Source organism: Glycine max, chromosome 8 (assembly GCF_000004515.6).
Source record: "Glycine max cultivar Williams 82 chromosome 8, Glycine_max_v4.0, whole genome shotgun sequence".
In the NCBI taxonomy this organism is placed as follows: domain Eukaryota; kingdom Viridiplantae; phylum Streptophyta; class Magnoliopsida; order Fabales; family Fabaceae; genus Glycine; species Glycine max.
This window is the reverse complement of record NC_038244.2, coordinates 20,460,118-20,479,777: the sequence shown is the minus strand read 5'-3', so window position 1 is coordinate 20,479,777 and position 19,660 is coordinate 20,460,118. Positions and strand designations below refer to the sequence as shown.

General features: G+C 31.8%; 3 protein-coding genes across 4 annotated transcripts; all 3 read right to left on the bottom strand.

The window, feature by feature from the left end:
- Positions 1–6,911: 6,911 nt before the first annotated feature.
- Positions 6,912–8,050, bottom strand: LOC102664187 (E3 ubiquitin-protein ligase ORTHRUS 2). The gene is made up of 3 exons (XM_006585684.3): positions 7,949–8,050; positions 7,432–7,829; positions 6,912–7,304 (listed from the first exon to the last, which is right to left on the bottom strand). Exons 2-3 carry the CDS (start codon positions 7,507–7,509, stop codon positions 6,924–6,926), a joined length of 459 nt encoding a protein of 152 aa, XP_006585747.1. The 5' UTR covers positions 7,510–7,829; positions 7,949–8,050; the 3' UTR covers positions 6,912–6,923.
- Positions 8,051–11,873: 3,823 nt separating this feature from the next.
- On the bottom strand, positions 11,874–12,809 carry LOC100305840 (uncharacterized). 2 transcript variants are annotated; one of them, NM_001250534.2, is given in 4 exon segments: positions 11,874–12,233; positions 12,316–12,362; positions 12,464–12,523; positions 12,611–12,751. In NM_001250534.2, coding segments are annotated over 4 exon segments (327 nt in total). In that variant the 5' UTR covers positions 12,743–12,751; the 3' UTR covers positions 11,874–12,145.
- Positions 12,810–13,955: 1,146 nt separating this feature from the next.
- On the bottom strand, positions 13,956–19,578 carry LOC100776252 (pentatricopeptide repeat-containing protein At5g47360-like). Its single transcript, XM_041018382.1, is given in 4 exon segments — positions 13,956–14,135; positions 14,261–16,822; positions 17,784–17,997; positions 18,000–19,578. Coding segments are annotated over 2 exon segments (1,413 nt in total). The 5' UTR covers positions 19,375–19,578; the 3' UTR covers positions 13,956–14,135; positions 14,261–16,822; positions 17,784–17,959.
- Between the last annotated feature and the right edge of the window lie 82 nt (positions 19,579–19,660).

Here is a 19,660-nt window from a genome sequence, read left to right as displayed (position 1 = left end):
CCATGCAAACTGATATATGTCCATTGACAGTATCAGTATGTATAGTTTAAGCCAAAGGGCCTAATATTGATATCTCCTAGGAATTGATCAAATTAAGACATTTTGTATATTTGTTCCTTAGCTTTCAGGGAACATTATTGCACCTAAAACAAAATCATAATTCTCTAGATTCCACACGAACACATGATAATTTGTTAGATCTTCTTCACCTTTGGTTTTGATGTGCCTCATACTTATATAAGTGGTGGCTTCATTGATGTAATAGTATGTCTCTTGTGTGTTTTCATGAACACACTCCATTGAATACTACCAAATCATTTCATTTCATGATTATATTTTCTTACTTCTTGACGTTTTTTAATGGAGATTTGTTGTTGGTAGTTTGTATCAATGGAGATTCCTGAGAACCGAAGATGGATGGTAAAAAACGTTGGACAAATGAGTTTAGAGAAGGAGTGTTTGAATTTGTACAGTTTGTTACTAGTTAGGACATGTTTCAAATGCAAGGAGAACAAACAAGGTTTCCTTGCAAGAAATGCAAATGTAAAGTTTTCAAGTTTGTGAATGATGTGATGAGGGACCTTTATGAGGAAGGGTTCATGCCAAATTATTATTGGTGGACACAGTGAAAAGTTACCACAATTTCCTCCAACAGTATTGCAAGGTTCATACTACGAAAGTGGTGGCCAAAGGAAAGAATTGAATCCTTATGAGCAAATGATCATGGATTGTGCTAGACCATCAATTGGCCAATACATAGAATAAGAGGGTGTAATTGAGATAGAATGCATGGAGGAAAATCCTAATCCTGAAGCTCAAAAGTTCTTTGATATGCTTGCAACTGCTCAAGCACAATTGTGGGAAGGATGCGAGTATCATTCAGAATTGTCAGCTTCTTTGGTTTGTCTTAGCTTGAAATCTGATTATAATATGTCAGAAGGGTGTTTTAATCGTATGGTTCAAATTATGGGTGACACCATGCCAAAAAACAATACTATGGTTAGTAATTTTTATCAAGCTAAGAGGTCAGTGTAGAAATTGGGTCTCGGATGTTTGAAAATTGATTGTTGCTCGAACAAATGCATGTTGTATTACAAAGAAAATTCAGATAAAAGTATAACTAATTTCTTTTTTTGTAAAAGTGATCGGTACTTGACAGTTAATAGGAGAGGGACTAAAAAGAAGTTTCCTGTTAAAAAATGTGATACTTTCCACTCATTCCAAGACTAAAAAGATTGTACTCTTCAATGGCCATTGCATCTCACATGAGATGGCATAGTGAGAATTAGAGGGACCTGAATGTCATGTGTCATCCATTTGATGGTGAAGCGTGGAAGCATTTTAATAGAATGCATCCAGAATTTAGTCACGACCCTAGGAATGTCAGATTGGGATTATGTTCAGATGGATTTAGTCCTTTTGGTCAATTTGGGAAGACTTACTCTTGTTGGCCAATTATCTTAACTCCTTATAATCTTCCTCCTGGCATGTGCATGAAGAGAGAATTTATGTTTTTAACTGTCTTAATTCCAGGTCCATCAGATCCAAGGCACAAGATTGATGTGCACTTGCAACCACTCATAGATGACTTATGCACCTTGTGGAATGATGACATACTAACTTTTGATGTGTCATTGAAGCAAATTTTTTTTATGAAGGCTGCTTTGATGTGGACAATCAATGACTTCCCAGCTTATGGGATGCTATCAGGTTGGACAATTGCTGGCAGACTTGGTTGTCCCATATGTATGGAACAATCAAAGGCATTCATAACTTTAAATTTTCACAAGGTCTGTTATTTTGATTGTCATCGCCAATTTCTTCCGCTTAATCATGCATATAGGAGGAATAAAAAGTCATTCAAGTAGGGTCGGGTTGAGACCTTACCCCATCCTCCATGTTTATCTAGTCTTGACGTTTGGAATAGAGTTGCACGTTTACCGCTCTGCCTTGAGTCGCAAGAAGAAAAAGATTTTCTTGGTTATGGTGTTGAACATAATTGGAAGAAACAAAGTATATTTTGGTTGTTACCGTATTGGAAAACCCAACTTCTATGTCATAACATTGATGTCATGCACACAGGGAGAAATGTGTTTATGAATGTCTTTAACATTGTGATGGACATCAATGGCAAAAGTAAGGATACACATAATGCTCGAATAGATTTAGCAGAAATATGTAATCGGAAAGAGCTTGAGTTGGTAAATGTTGGTCATGGCAAGTTCTTTAAACCAAAGGCAGCTTATGCAATGACCAAATCCGAGAGACTCGTTGTTCTTTAATGGGTCAAAGAACTAAAGTTACCAGATGGCTATGCCTCCAATTTAGGTCAGTGTGTGGATCTTAACAAGGGAAAAATTCATGGAATGAAAAGTCATGATTGTCATGTTTTCATGCAACGGTTGCTTCCAATTGCATTTGACTCATTACCAAAACCTATTTGGAAGTCACTTGTTGAACTTAGCCAATTTTTCAGAGAACTAACTTCGACAACATTAAATGTTGAACAACTAAGAATTATGGAAAATAACATACCTGTGTTGTTGTGTAAGTTAGAACAAATATTCCCACCAAGCTTCTTTGATTCAATAGAGCATTTTCCAGTTCATTTATCTTATGAGTCAAGACTTGGTGGTCCAGTCCAATATCGTGGGATGTATCCTTTCGAGAGGTATAAAATGAGTAATCATTTATACGCCATTGTATTATATACATATAGTCATTTTTAAAAAAATACTTATTCATATTAATTTTAGGTTTTTACACTCCCTCAAAAATAAAGTCAAGAATAAAGCTAAAGTTGAGGGATCGATTTGTGAAGCGTACTTAGTGGAGGAAACATCTACCTTTGCCTCATTTTACTATCCTGATCAAATTGCAGCGAGAAGGACTAGGATGCCTTGAAATGTTGATGTGGATGAAGGTTCTTCATCTTTTCCTCCTATATCAATTTTCAATTACCTAGGAAGAGCGAGTGGTAAATCCAAAACATATTTTTTGGACCAAGTTGATCTTTATGTTGCTCATTTGTACGTTGTTCAAAATTTTTCAGAGGTTGAGTCATATTTAGAGTAAGATGATTTTAATACTTTTATAACTCTAATTAATATTTTAATGATGCTATGTTGTTTACGTTGAGTAATTTGTTTTCTCATTTCCAATATTTATGAGAATTTTTGGAGGGAGTTGAATCCCACTACTTCGGATGCTCAACTTAACCAAGACATTTCATCCAACTTCCCTACATGGTTCAAGCAATATGTAGGTTAACACCTTATATATTATTGAAATAACATTTCTTCCATAATGATACGGTATTATATATGGCGTTAATTGTTAAATTTTTTAGGTTCTAAATCCAAAAAATAATATTCAAGATTCAATATTGGTTAATTTGGCATGGGGACCTAAAAGAAAAGTTGAATCATGGCCTATCTACATTATAAATGGATACAAATTTCATATAGTTAGCTAGAATGAATGCATGAATTCTTCTAATTATGGTGTTCGCGTATGGGGAACTGATGGTTAACTAGAATTTGATTTTTACACCTGAGTATCCACCAGATCCAAATTGTGAACGTATTGTTGATTAGAGGCCTTTCATTCATGCATATAAAGGAGAGTAAGTGCATTTTATTTAACTATTAATTTTTCTTAAAATGTTTTTTAAATGTGGTATTGACAATGTCTTTGTACATAGGTTTCAACCAACATATAGTTGTTCTAATATCATATCAAATATTAGGGCAAAATTTGATGAACCAACTGCAAGTTGGTTGAAGGTGTCAGTTGACCTTCGCAATAAGTGGTTTGGAGAGTTTAAGGTAACTTGAACTATGGTTTAATTTAAAATGTAATGTTTCCTGTATCATTTCTAATTTAGTTCTTGTTTCCTATTTTATGCAGAAAGAGTATAGGTGGCACCCACAAGAAGAGCGAGCCATTAGAGCTGTTTTTGAGACAAAAGGTTCACGCATTTTGAAAAGTGCAATGAACAAGATCATAAATGGTCAAGATAAAGGAAAGTGAATAATAGTCAATGTTTGAGCAGCCTTGGACGAACATTGGGGTTCTACAGATTTCCTAAACAAGAGCTTCACTGCCAAGGCGAATCGATCTGTTGATAGAGGAGTCTCGGCATACTGTGGTGGTTTCATATCTACTGCAGCTCACTTTGAAAAGCTAGTAATTTCACTTTATGTGTGTGTGTACCTCATTGATTTTCAACTCAATGTAATTAATTAAATGTTTTACCGTTTTAACTTTTTAAATTTATGTAGTCAAAGGAGTTTCAAAGACCACCAACTACTTGGAAGGTGATGGAGAAAACTAGAAATTGAAGTCGGGAGAATGGGTCAATGACAAGTTACGCGAATTTGCTATAAGTTGTTTTTTCTAATCCTATCACTTTATTTGATATATAGTGGCTGAGATTATAAATGAATTCTTACCTTTGGTTAATATCTCTTGAACCTATTTACACATCTTGATTTGCTTTTCTTTAGCTAGTGTTAAATGTTTGTGATTGGCTAGTAAAAACTTTGAAGCCTACTATAGTATATTAAAGTCAATTTTTTTTCTGTTTTAGTGGTGATTTTCTTGAATACTAATCCTTATATGTCTACACATTTAACAATTTATCTTCATACCTCACTTTATATTGAAGTAGAAATATCAATATCGTCGAGATGAAATCTTACAACATTTGACAGAGGAAGGCACTTCTACACAGGATTCCCCTAACACTGCTACTTCTGTTAATGATAATAAAATATATTTGAATGTTGTTGGAGGTCCAAATTACAATGGAAACGTGTACGGGCTAGACACTTTGAGCAAAAGGTTTAGTTGCTCAAAATCAGCTCCATCTACTTCTATTGCTCCTATGGAAGACCAAATAGAGGAAATACGCGAGACAATTAATAAATTGAATGCTGAGCTTTTGGCAAAGGCAAATAAGGAGAAGACACTTAAGGAAAAGATGTTACAGTTGATGGAGAATCATGACCACCAAAGTCAGGAGATGTGACAACAGATGCAAGAACAAAATGAGCAAATGCAGCGTATACTACAACACTTGCATATTCAGTCTATCATGTCAACTCTTAGTCTATCACCTACCATAGCAGATGGAATTGACCACCATGTCAATGATGCTCAGGTTGATCGTCCTCATGACATGAAAAATGATCATTGACTCTTGGTTATTATTTATTTTAGTTTGATTATGCCACACTAGTTATGAATTTGAACTTTATTAAATTTTTACATTGCATTTGATTAAACTTTGAAAACTTTGAATTTGCACTTTATCAATCTTTAAAATAGAACTTTGTTATTAGATATATTTACTCATTATGAATGTCCACTTTTATTCATAAGTTTGATTATACAATTTAATTAAAATTTATGTTTGCAGTCGATAATTATTAAGCAGGTCAAAATGTAACAATGAAAAAAAAACATACATCATATTTTCATTTAGCGACCAAATTTTCGGCTGAAATGCATTTTTAATTATTTAATATTTAAAAATAAATAGCGACCGAATTAGCAACCAAAATGCATCTGTATTCTGATATTAATTATTTATTAGTGACTGAAATATATTTATTTTAAACTTAGCCACTAAATTAGCGACTGAAGGTAATTTTTAATATTTTATTTTAAAATTAATTATTCAATAGTGATCGAAGTAGCTACCGAACACCGCCTTAATTTATTTTATATTTAAAATTAATTATTTGATAGCGACTAAAATAATGACCGAGTATTGTTTGTTTTTATTTTATATTTAAAATTTAATTATTTATTAGCGACCGAATTAATGACCGACTATTTCAGTTGTAGAATTGGTCCCAAGTGATATAGCAACCAAATACTCAGTGACCGAATTTATTATTTTTGTGCATGTCTATTTGGGTCACTATATAGTGATTGAAAATAAATTTGGTTACAAAAGACTTAGTGACTATGGTTTTTGCGACGTGGTTTTTCGGTCATTATTTTGGTGACTAACAATTTTAGCAACCGAATTTAACTATTTAGAGACCAAATGTGTTGGTCGCTAAATCATAATTTTTTAGTAGTGTTGAAACTTAGTCCAACTTGGGATTAGGGTTAATACATAATGACGAGTCTCATTTTTAACCTTCCAATTATAAATTATTGGATCAGATTAATGAGCAATTAAAAATTAGATTGATCCTAAATGGAAAAGGTAGTAATATTTTAATGTCTTTCGGCTCATGTATATTTTAAACTTGTGTTTGTTCTTTATTGGTCTATGTGAGAAGGGTAAGAAGTAGCTGTTCAAATTCTCGACACCATAGAAAAACCTATTAGGAATTCTGAGTGCCAAGAACTTCACACACTTAACCATAGGTAGTATCATCTTACAACAACTTGATTAGTCCAATACCCAAACTATTTTGGGTTAAGAAATCTCACCAAACTGCTCATTTTTTCTAATAATTATCAGGCTTCATACCACCTAATATAGGGAACTGCACAAGTCTTTATAGGCTGAGGTTGAATCACAATACAAATGTCAAATATTTGTCTAAAAACTCAATTGTGATTTACAGTTAGGGAGTAGTTATCACTTATCCACAATCATGCTCATAGTAAAATATAAATGCTAGAGATGAAGCCGGCAAAATAATTCAATAGATACTAAAGAAAGGTCTTTGATTTTATTTGTTTTTTTAAGGTCTTTGATAGTTCCATTTCCCATAAAACTATGAACATTCACAAAAAGGTGATAACAAACTAAGTGAACTAAAATGAAAAGAGTATAACCTGATAAAAATGATAGTCCTTGTAGCATTTCTAAGACTAATACTGAACCATGAGAAAAATAAAAAGAATCATGTTGCAATGATGGTCTAGTTGTTAAAATTCCTCAATCTATAATGTTTTCATTGAGGATTAAGAGGATTTGATGAAGAATCATCTTCTTCATGCAATGCTTCCTCAGTTGTTTTGTAATATTTACCTCTTTTTTCCATTTTATCATCAGATGATTGATTTCCATAATCACCTATCTTTCTCTTTCCATTGTACTTCACAGCTGGATCTGGCCCCTTATTGGTGGTATCTTTAAGTTCACCAACATTAGATTCTTCAGGTAGACTATCCGACTCCACTATAGAATTTTTGTTTCCTGAGTCAGTATCTTCATCCTTGCCAGCACCATCATCTTGTAATCCATCTGCATCTTCACTTGACTCCCCTGTTTCTCCAATTTCTTCAACCTTAGCTTTCAATGACTCAATTGCACTTTTCAAATCTATGTCAACCTGTTATGCAAACCCACCACCAGACTAGACAACTTTATAATAGATCTAAGTTGTATTATTAGCACTGAGACATAAGGAAAGCATAATGGTAAATTGGCAATTTAGATCCCAGATATGATGTGTGTACCTGAATGTTCTGAAGATAATCAGAAATGTCAACAGAACAAGAAGGACATTTCATTACTTTTTTTTTAGACCGAAGCATTCTCCCACCCCTACTTCTCTCCTTCGCAAAAGCCTAACCAACAAATACACCTTCCAAACAGGACTTGTAGAAGTTATGAGCTATGAAGCATCAACACCGACATGGACACCGAACACGACACGGACACGGACATGTGGACACCTGTAATGTCCAAAATATAGAACGTAGTACGGGTGTCGTGTCGGTGTCGGACACTGACACGGAGCGTGTCGGACACCAGACACAGCAAGGGGCTGGAGTGTCCGTACTTCATAAATTATGAGCACATGGTGTTGTCACTGGTGAAACCATAACCTCCTTGCATATCATGCACGAGAACCCTTCATGCACAAAAGAATGGTAAGATATGAACGTATTAATGGATATACCTAAGAGAGAATATTGACCATTTAATTGAAAGGTCTAATGTCGACCATTATAAAACCTATTATTAATATACCTCTCTGCAATTGTTCCTTGATTGACTTAAGTTGGAATTTCTTTATTTCTTTATTTGACTTTGCCCTTGCTACCTTTATGGGTTTAGGCCTATCTGATCATCACTGTGTTTCCATTTGAGATAACTTTGTAAATAGAATGCCGAAAGATTTTGTGTCAAATGTGCTACAGAATAGAAGAATAGATACCTTGTCCAAGGGCAAGTTCATCGAATAGATACTGGCAGACTTTGAAACCCTGGTTTAGGAAAAATTATTAAAGTTCCAAATATATTGATTTAATGAAAGCTCTCACACTTAATTGAGCAAGCTAGTCATAAATATAACACAGTTCCAACCAAAATTAGCAATGGATAATAAGTCCCAATGATCTTGCAGTTAGTTCATAGATAGTTATGGATTTAGAATTAAGATCTCAATTTTGAAAATGTGCATTAGCAATATAATGAAAAATGATCTCGCTTAAAAGTTAAATTAACAAGGAATAAATCTCTTGAATATCCGATAAGAATGAGGCTTTATTATCTTCATCCTCATTGACGTTTTCTGGCCTTGCCTTGTTGGGTGAGAGAAGCATCATTTTCAACGGTCAGCATATCAATCTCTCTTCCTCTGATGGCACGACCTTGCACACCATACAATAGACTAAGAAGAGAGAGAAAGTGAGTGGGTCGTGCAATAGAGAGAGTGTGGTTTTGAGTTTCATCAAATCAGGCACCACCTATTATCTTTCAAGATAACCATTTACTAACAATATACACATCGCCCTTTTACCAAAATCAATGCTTCCCATCCTAACTTTTCTTCTCTCTTTTTTTTTTTTTTACCAATCTTCTCTGTGAATATGTAGATACATAATAATTTAATTAATACTTGAAAGAATAAAAAATTTAATTTAATTTTGAAATGGCTAAAAAGTGCAATAACTGCATTCTATTAGTATATCATATGAATGCTAAAATGAATAATAATAAACATTAATTATGTGTAGTCTTGTTCTGTTTTATTTATTTATGATTTTGATAACTGTGTCTTTTATCCATGCATGTTTATAATAAATGAATAAACTATTAACAAATTATTTTTTAATTAAATAGTAATTATTAATAAATTGTTTTGGGACCAAATACATAATAAAACTTAATGATGATATGTCAACAATTCAATTAGAGATTTATTTACTATCCAGTTCATTAAAAAAATTCAAAATTGATGAAAAAACAATTCAAATTTGAGTAAAAAAAGAATTATAATTATAATAATTAACACCTTTTATTGTTTTATTTTTTTAAAATAGACCACAAATATCTTGTATCAGAGAAGATTCTAATTGAATTATATGGAGGGTCGTGTATATAAATTTTGGGACCCTAAGAATTATTTTTAAAGAAACTTGATATTACATAAATATATTAACTTTTTAGCTTTCTTAATTTCAAAATTATTTATTAAAATTTTATAATGAAGCAATTCTATTATTTTACTCTCAATAAATACAATGACTAATTCATTCAATTTTATCTTATAATAAATCCATTTTGTATAAGAGTCAAAAAATTTTAAAAAATATTAAAAAAATGCATGGACAAAATTGCACCTATGGGCACACAACATTACACACAGGCAAAGGAAAGATAAATTGGGTTAGTTTTTTTTATTCTATTATTTCTTAATATTAATGAATTCCATCATGTGAAAAATTAAATTGATATTGCATCATTTTTAATAATATAAATTAATTAACAAATTTTCCAACACAACATTTTATGTATATGAAAACAAATTTCCCCCAAAATTTACTAGCAATTGATATAGTTGTATGTAAAACAAGCAATTAAAGACCTAGCATTGTATACGACCTTGATTGTATGTTATCTATAGACAAAAAAGAAAAATCTCCAAATATTTAACATAATTATATATCCAAAATTTAAGTTTGAGGTCACTAGGTAAAAAAAATATTATCATTTTAAAATACACTATAAGCATATATTCATTTCTCTTTTTGATTTTTTTTTAATCTTATGGGACTTTTGGTGTGTGAATTTTTTTATATTCTTACGGATGATATTTTTGAGAATTATGTTTATAGGAAATGCATTAAATATGTTTGATATGTCTAAGAAAATTTTACTAACGAGGAATATAATTAATTTTTTTAGCAAAGGAGCATAATTAATTTCCACCTTATAAAATTTTTTTTCCTTTCGTGTGAATCTTGGATTCTCATTTCCTTCCTTGAAAAACATAATTAAAAAATGATTATTGTGAATGTTAAATTCCTAAAACATATTTTTTTAAAATTGTTACGCCAAACATATAAATCAAACATTCATTTTCAATAAAACTTGCAAAAATAATCTCCCTACAAAATACCCCAAAAGTAATGATCTTTTTACAATGCCCTAAATTAATTGTATATTATCCTATTAATCTTTTTAATAATTTATAAAAAAATATTAAATATATATGATATAATAAAAACATAGACAAACATTAAATATTCATTCTATAAAGTAAAAGAATCAGAAAAAAGATATTGTAAGAATCAAAACACCAAAAAAATTATATCTTTTTATTTTTTTTCTCTGCAAACAGTTTGTTTCGCTGTCTTGTTTTATGTGTTTTATTCTTTTTTGTGTTGATAGATTTTTATTTTAAAATCTGATTAATCTAAAATTAGACTAAAAGATAAATAAAATTTCATAAATAATTATTTTTAAAGAATTAAAAATGATCATGTTACCTTTTCTTATTTTGTCCTTTGACCAAAATAGGATTTTACTCTCTACTCTCTAATCTGAACTTTTTTTTTTTCCTTTTACTAGTATATTAACATGTGTCTTGCAATGTATTTTACAAATTTTGATGTTATTCTAATTTTTAATGTATTTTTCAATTTAATATCAATATAACTTAGCAATTTTTTACATAAAATATTTTTAAAACATATAAAATACTTATGAATATTGATATAGTCAAATAGTCTTGTATTTACAATGTCTTATATCATTTTAATTTGTATTAATGAAAAAAAAAATCTACATTTAATATTAGATGTTGTGAATAATTAGACATTTTGAATAATTATGAATTTTCTACATTTAGTATTCAAATTAATGAGAAAAATTTTCTACATTTTTTGAAATAAAACTATCATTTTATTTTTTATCTACATGGAAAATTATTGTTGATTTAAATATGATATAAAATGAATTAAAATATATTAATATTTAAATTAATTTGAATAAGAATATATAATCTGATTATTAATTTAAAATAAAAATAAAAAATATTTAAATATGATATAAAATCAATTAAGAATATATGAGTAATATAACTTAATTTGAATAAGAATATATAGTTGTGTTGTTAATTTAAATGTTCAAATGACAAATATTATATTGATCATAATTACCTCTGTTAATATAATTATAATTTAAATCAACTAAAAATAAAATAATTTTTTTTATAACATTTTGACAAGAAAATAATTAATATGGTGATATCACATGATACTTATTTACTTGACAAAGCCTTCTTCTTTTATGATAACTATCATAAAAGTCATATAATAATAATTTATTATTGAATTACAATAAAAAAAATTATTTTACATGACCATTAAGATTTAATTTTTATAATTTTTGTTTGTACTCCCGAAAGCGCATTCATTATAGAGAAAACTTTTCGTGCAAAAAGTTGAATTGATAAAACTAAAGATCCGTAAAGCATTATTAATGGTGTAAGTCTAATAAGTTTAACATTTGACATCAATTTATCTTGTCGTTGTATGCATAGCCACACTGATTCAATCATGTTTGAATCATGATTAAGCTATTAAAATATGACTAAATAATATGTTTACCAATTCAATGATCCACTATTAAGAATAGGAGAAAATTTAAGTGCAGTAAGTTGGATACTTTTAATAATATTTTATAATCAAAACTATATAAGTCACATGAAGGGTATCAGTTTTAAAGTTTCAACATACAAAGAGAGTTTTCAACATAAAGACCGGGAGGAATACGAAATTTTGTGCTCTAAAAGAACTCTAAAATCTGAAGTTTAATATTCAAATTATCAAAGTTTCAAAAAGATGCATATGACCTCTATTTATATCGTAAGTATAAGATTGCATAAAGGGGTAAGGGGTTGATCAATTGAGAGAAAAGTGCAAGTTTGAATCCTTAGTCCTATCTTTCTCCTCTTTGTTCGGGTGTTAAGCCTTCCTTTCCGCAGCTGGGACAGCTCTTTAGCCCAAATCCTTGGCAATCAAAACATCTACATGCAAAGCACCAATAGATTTTAATTTATGGCATATTAATTAGAGAATGCAAGGAGCAGATCGAATCAGACAACTTACTTCCACCGTTCAAATATATTTCCGTTCTTTTTATTCTTTCCCGTCCCCTGCCAAGCTCCAAAATAACTAGCTTTTAAATCATTTTATCTTCTTAATAATAAAGAAACAAAACAACAGAACCTTGAAAATGAATTTCATGGCATGGCACCTTACATCCAGGACATTCAATTGCCCCCTTTCCTCCGCAACTTTTACAACTTTTCAGTAACTGCATGCATTTTCAAACAGATAAACTAAGAATGAATTGGAATTAATTTGTCAATCAAGAAATTACAAGATTGAAAAACAGACAGACCGAGTTAAGTGAAAATCCTCCTCCAGACTTTGAAGCAAAAGTAATGACTAGAGTGTTTCGTCTTTGGTGAAGCGGAGGAGGAGGAGGAGGTAGAGGAGTCAAGCCCTTGCAGCAAACACAGATATGATGCATTTCTTCCTCAAGTGGATAGGAATAGGATGGATAACAATATAACAACTAACAAGGGCTTCTCCTCCTCTATATCAATATCAATAAAAATACAAACATGTGAACAATATTTATCCACCTGGATTTTTATCATTTTTTTTAATTGGATCCTCAACTTTTATTTTTTTTTTCTTTGAGACATTTGTGTTGTGGTTATAAAAAATTAATCACAAACACCTCTAATTATAATTACAACGCCAAATAAATGGGAAAACCCAATTGAAAATAAAATAAAATCAGGAACCTAATTAAAAAAATATAAATTTGGAGACTTAATTAAAAAATTGGTAAAAATATGAAAACCCATAGCATAATTAAATCATTTTATTTCTTGATTTAAAATAACTTCTTCTTTTTTTTATTTTTGAAGTATTTTAAAAACTCCTCAGGGTTCATTACATAAAATTTAAAAGATTGAATATATGCCTACAAGATTATTTATTTTTAATATCATCTTAACCCTCATTTAGAATATCACTGATCCACTTGAGAGATTAATCATTTGTTCTTGTATCTTCAACAATTATTTCTCTTCTTCCTTTAGAATATATTTATTTTATACAAAAAAATGCTAAGTAAAATATCAACTATCATCTTTGAATGCATCTAAAAGTTTCAGCTTAAACAGCATGTGATACTCCTTTTTAACCTTTAATACCAGTAATGAATGTGCCACCACATGTGTTTAAAGAGATTGACCTAGTGTGAGATCGAAACCACATGAAAACTGGAATTCTCAATATCAAGAGATTGACCTATTATTATTTTATATTAATATTTTTATTTTCTATTTTATTCGTATTATTACTTTCATTATTATATATTTATTATAGGGGGAAGGGGAAAAACCGATTATGGTTTTTCCATAATCAGTTATTTACTGTGTTGGTATGTTGTATGGGGGTGATGCAGAACAGACTCTCATAAAACTGTCATTTCCGTTTCTTTCATCTCACTTGAGATATGAAAATAGTTCTTTGGACACAACTAAACAACTCTCTCTTTTTACTTTCCAATCCTTTCAATTCCACTTTCATTTCTCATCATTTCAGCTCAACCAAACCGACAATAAGTTAATAATTGGTCCAATGCAGAAAGTTTCCTTTCCAATAAAAAGATTTTGCACATCATATTAGGCTCGGAAGCAAATTAGACCATGATATATGGATTTGTGGTATGCAATAATCTCATATTTGATTCTATTTCAATTCAGTAATTGTATGGTATGTGTACATGGAACTGCACAAGCAAAAGATCATGGCGTGTTAAGAGCCAAGAGATTTTCTACATCGCCATCGTGACTGGGAACAGGCTATCTAAGAAAGTATGTACACCACCTCCTAACAGCATTGCTCCACTGTGGGACAAGAAAATTGTAACATGCATCAGAATTATGGAAAGTATGAAATCCAATAAGGAAGTGTAGGGGGAACATGAGTGTGCCGTTTATAACTAATCGCTTATTAAAACTTCAAAAATTACCTTATAGGATTGATCCACACTGACTTGCTGAGAACTTGGTGAATTAAAGCAAGCTCTGCCAATACAGATTTGAATCAGAAACTGCCTCCAATCACTGGGTCTTGTCAAGAAATCATCATTTTCTTCATTCACATAAGAATGACTAAATATGCAAATAGACAATCAATATAATACGCAAAGAATAGATGTACATATAATAATTTAGCATCCCTTCTACTTTGATGCATCACAAAGCATTTTTCATGGGGGCATTGGTACACGTATCCTAAATTTAAAAAAACCTTAAAATCATAAGTTATCTGACATTCGATTCAAAGTTTTAGAAACAGAAGTGATTTGGCATATTAGATTCATCTGAATTTTTGAATGGATTAAGTGAAACTAATGAGAAAATAACACTGGTTTGCCTCAGTTCTTTTGCAACTCTGCATGGAAATGTTGCGAAAAAAAATAATGAAAATCTATTGATTGTTTAAGTACCTACTAAAAATCTCTAAAAACCATAGATATTCCCAAGGAGTTTGATCTAATTCCTTCCCTAAAAATCTCTATGAATGTCACGACCCAAACTTGGATCGTGACCGGCACACAAACTATAATTTCCTTAGCCTGACTAGCCTAAGATTATCTTGCTCTAAAACACAATTAAAAGACCAACTTAAAGGGGTTACAGAAAATCCGGCAAAGTTTCCCCTAAAAATAGGACAAATCTCATTGAAAACATATCATATATTCATGCATATATATATATATATATATATATATATATATATATATATATATATTTAGATCCGACAACTAGATATCAAGACCATAGATCACAACATAGGTCCCATACATAATATCCAAAATATCAACTAATAGTGATATAGGTCATACACACTAATCATCAAAGTGTCTCAAAACATCATAATTATATCATTAGCATATCTATAAGATAGGATCATCTACATCTCAAAATAAAGAGATTTTCTCTATGTCTATCACTACCTTTATCCCTATAGTTGCATCATATTGGAGTCACAAAAAAAAAAAAAACTCTCCATCATATGCGATAGAGGCCTGCCAAAAAGATGAAAAAATCCTAGATAAGTCAGCAAATCCCACTATTCAACCACTTGTGTATCTAAGGGAAAAAAATGAAAGAAAGGGGTAAGTCACGAAAACTTAGCAAGAGCAAAGAATACAAAGCGGACAAGGAAGGAGAGAGCAAGCATAGCACAAATTTTTACATCTAAAAAAGAATTTAAATGACATTAAATAACAACAAAAAAAATACAACTCACTTTTAGAAACTTTTGTCTACTCCCTTGGAAAAGTTTAGAAATACATTTAAACACATATTCAAGAATAACAAACTTTGTAAAAACTTTTATACTACTATGTGTACATAGGTCACATTATCTCTTCGCTGTGATGAACGGTAATTATAGAACTACGACATTTAACTCGTAGACTGTATTATCTCTTCGTTGTAACGAACATAAAATTCATATATACTATGAGTATCCGACTTATAGGTTATATTATCTCTTCGTTGTAGCAAACAGAAAACATATATATACTATGAGTATTTGACTCATAGACTACATTATCTTTTTGTTGTAGCAAATAGAAATCAATCACAAACTCACAATGAGAAAACCAATTTCCACCTCTTAAATACATTATCAAAACTATTAAGAATCTCAAAGAATAAATTTTAATCAAGCAAAATAAATATTTTACTTCATTCTCAAGTACTTCTAGGAATCAAAGATCATAAAAAGAGAATATTTTGAAATTTACTAGCTTATCCTAAAAGAATTTAAAAGTGTCACTAAGTAGATTAACTACTCACAACCAAAGAGAACACAATCAATGCCTTCCAATGTTGTTGGGAGAAGCAACCACCGTAATTTTCATGGAATCAAAGCATAAAAATCGAAAGAACAAGATATTAGACAAAATCCCAAAATTTAACATGCCTAGGGTTTTGAGGAAACCACAATGATCCTACTATTTAAATTTTTCCAACCCCTCACACATAACTCATAACTAATCTATGTCATCAAAATACTCAATGGGTTATGGATTTATCTCAAAGAACTCAAATAGTCAAATTTTAAGGATGTGGGTATTTTCCCTTTAACCCCAATCTCCTTCCATGCTTGAGGACCACAAGGTTGTAAGGGAACTTAATGGGTTTTAGAACAATTGGGAAAATGTAGAACGGAGAAATAATGTTGATGGTGAGATAGAGAAATGGAGGTGCACAAGGGAAGTAGGTTCTACTGTTAGAAAAGAACGAAGGAACTGGGAGGGGGTTCTCGGGTGCTTAATAAAAGGGAGGTAGAGTTTATGTTTTATTATTATTATATTATATTTTTTTTCCTCTACTTACTGAAAGGGTGTGTTTCTATGAATCTTTAGCAGTAACCAGCAGAAAATGCAGAGCATGCATCAAAATCAAAATGCTCATAAAATTTACCTCTAAAGTCAACTTTGGAAGCCCAAAGTGAAAATGCATCATTGCCAAACATAATAAATCAATTTCATATCTTCCAAAGCCATTACCACCACCTACAGGAGGAACGAAATCAAATCCTTCAATCGCTTCTCTTTCTTCTAACAAATAACAGACAAGTTCAGTTGTAAAAGATGATGCTCCTCTATCCTTCTCATAGGCCACCAAGTCCCTCAATACTTTGGAGGTATGTGCGCATGAGAAATATAGTTAATAGTTATAAGATCTATAATTCACAGAAAAAGACAAAATCTATAGACAAAGGATAAGCGAAAGCTTTACAGTTGTATCCGTAGAGATTTTAAATTTTGACAATCATCGGTCATATTATAATTAACTGAAAATTCAGCAGAGGGTGTCCAATCAATAATTTCTGGTCTTTTGTTGTAATTAGAAGATCAGCCAACTGATCTTTCAAACAATAATACATAAAATGCTTTTCTGGTGCAACATTCATTTTCACACAATTAAAGATGTCAAAAAGCTGAATAATTATAACTGAGTTTTCATAAATTCTTTACAACATCAAGCAGTTGTGTTGCGCATTGGTTGCAGCCTAAAACTTATTTATGCATAACTCTGAAATCAGAACTCAACACATTTGTAATATTATTAACAACTTTTGCTCTTATCGACCAAATTTTTGACAAACAATACTTTACATCCTCAACAGATCAAACCAATTCTTGTTCCCTCAATCAATTGGGTCAGGAAATTGGATAAGCAACCTTTTGAGTAATAGCTTTTACACACAAGTAGTTGAACTCTGAATTCAAAAGGCTATGAAAACTAAATCATGAAATGGTATGTTAGTAGGCTTGCAACATGGCATCAATCAAATTCAAATACATGACAGATAAAAAGGGAAAAATATTTTAACCATTTTATTCGACTCATTATATCAAAGAACAGAAGTTTCATTAATTTGTATTAGGAAAATGGGTTTAACAATTTATCAATATTAAGCTGAATCTATAAGGAAAATGGGTTTAGCAAAACAAATAGAGGTTAGCATACTGTTCTCAAGAATAATGTGTCTCCTACAAGGGGAAGAAATGAAGCAAGTATCAGCCTGCGTAACAGAAACCAATCCCAACTGTTGCTGTTATACAATGCAAACTTGTGAACAAACGCAGTGGATAAACAATAGATGTGACCTCTTTCATAAAGCATTTTATCATCAAAGCCCCTTCTTATGTATGCCGGTCAACTGGTTCACAAGATCTTTTTCTCCAGACTTTATTAAGATATCAATTGCAGCATCTTTGTGTGGAGGTTGTAGCAGAACTGATTTCTTAAGCATTATCTTGGCCAGCTTTGTGGCCTCCTTGAGGTGGCTTCTTTGACAAAGCCCAATTAAAAGAATAGAATAAATATCAGAGTCAATGGAAGACAAGCATCCCTTATTCTCAATTGCTTCAAGCAAGTAGAATCCATCCAATATCCGGTCCTTCATACAAAGCTCCTTTAGCAAGAGGCTAGATGCCAAAGTATCCAGTCTTACATCACCAGCAAGCATTTCCTTGAAGAGCTTCTCTGCTTCCTCCAGCTTTTTAATCCTTATCAAAGAAATCACAAGTGAACTGTAGAAATCACCATAGGAAACACAATGTTCCACCACAAATTTATCAAATAATCCATAACCTTGTTCCACATGACCATCGGCACAGAGGCTTTCAACCAAAGTAAAAACAGTAACATGATTTGCGTGGCACCCAAAAGCTTTCATCCTATCCAAAATATCCAATGCTTCCTTCCACTGGCCTCTCTTACAGAAACTTTGAATGACAGATGTATAAGTGACAACATTTGGAGTACAAACTCCACCTTTCTCCATTTCATCCAACAATTCCAATGCTCTTTCCATAGACCCAGACCTACAAAAGCCATCTAAAATGGCCGATAAAATCACCAAATTGGGCGAACATCCATGTAGTCTCATAACCTTAAGCACAGAGTAGGCCTCCTCAGATCGACCCGCGTTAGAGAATCCCTCAACTATTGCCATATACGTAATAAGATCAGGACAAAGGCCATTGGAACTCATCTCACTGGTCAACTTCAGAGCCGTTTCAATGTCACCCTTCTTGCAACACAACCTTATAACCAGATTATACATGACAGTGTCAGCGTGGAGGTTGAAAGTGTCCTCCATCTTCCTCAACACCCACAGAGCCATATCAGCAAGCTGAGCTTCTTTACAGAGCTTGAGCACCTCCCTAAACATGTTGACAGTGACTAAAGACCCTTCAGCCTCATAAGACTCGATAACGTCACGAATAATCTGGGGATTGTGATGAATCCGAAGCAAGTACGAAGCTTTGGTGTACATGTAAGAACTGTGCCTGTAGCCAGATTGAAATCCTGCCCAGACGAAAAACCTGACACCCAATTGAGGTTGATAGGGACGGTCACGGCAGGTGTTGAGGACCTGGATGATAGATTGAGAGTCGAGTTTAGGCTTAACCTTAGACAATGAATGCTCAACACTGCCATTGCTTTGGTGGAGATGGGAACAGAGGACATCAATGAGGGTGGAGAAAGGAAGGGCTTTGGTTTTGAGTGTGTGGAAGGGTAAGAAAAGCTGAAAATTTACAGAGTGGGGCATTGGGATAGAGATTACTGAGTGAAGATGAAATGGATGAGGGTTTGGTTGCCTCAAATTTTAAAAAGGATTCAGCTTGTGCAGCAGCAGCCTTCCTAATTCCTATCTTCTTTATTCTCATCTCAGTCTCCACCAACAGTCCAACACGCCTTTCTTTTTTCTTCTTAATTTTTTATTTTGTCTCTATTTTTTTTAATGTTTAATTACACCGTTCAATTTACCAAAGAGGCTGTACTTTCTTCCATTTCTACTTTGTAAAAAAATAATTATTCTTTTAATTTTGAAAACT

Excerpts from the sequence above, each read along its gene's own strand:
- LOC100305840 (XM_014778318.3), bottom strand. The coding sequence starts at position 12,742 with ATGCATCATATCTGTGTTTGCTGCAAGGGCTTGACTCCTCTACCTCCT. Across the intron at positions 12,382-12,468 it reads GGCAATTGAATGTCCTGGAT|TTATTTTGGAGCTTGGCAGG; the intron begins GTAAGGTGCCAT and ends TTTAAAAGCTAG. Across the intron at positions 12,234-12,315 it reads AATATATTTGAACGGTGGAA|ATGTTTTGATTGCCAAGGAT; the intron begins GTAAGTTGTCTG and ends CTTTGCATGTAG.
- LOC102664187 (XM_006585684.3), bottom strand. The coding sequence starts at position 7,509 with ATGCTTCGGTCTAAAAAAAAAGTAATGAAATGTCCTTCTTGTTCTGTT. Across the intron at positions 7,305-7,431 it reads ATTATCTTCAGAACATTCAG|GTTGACATAGATTTGAAAAG; the intron begins GTACACACATCA and ends TTTGCATAACAG.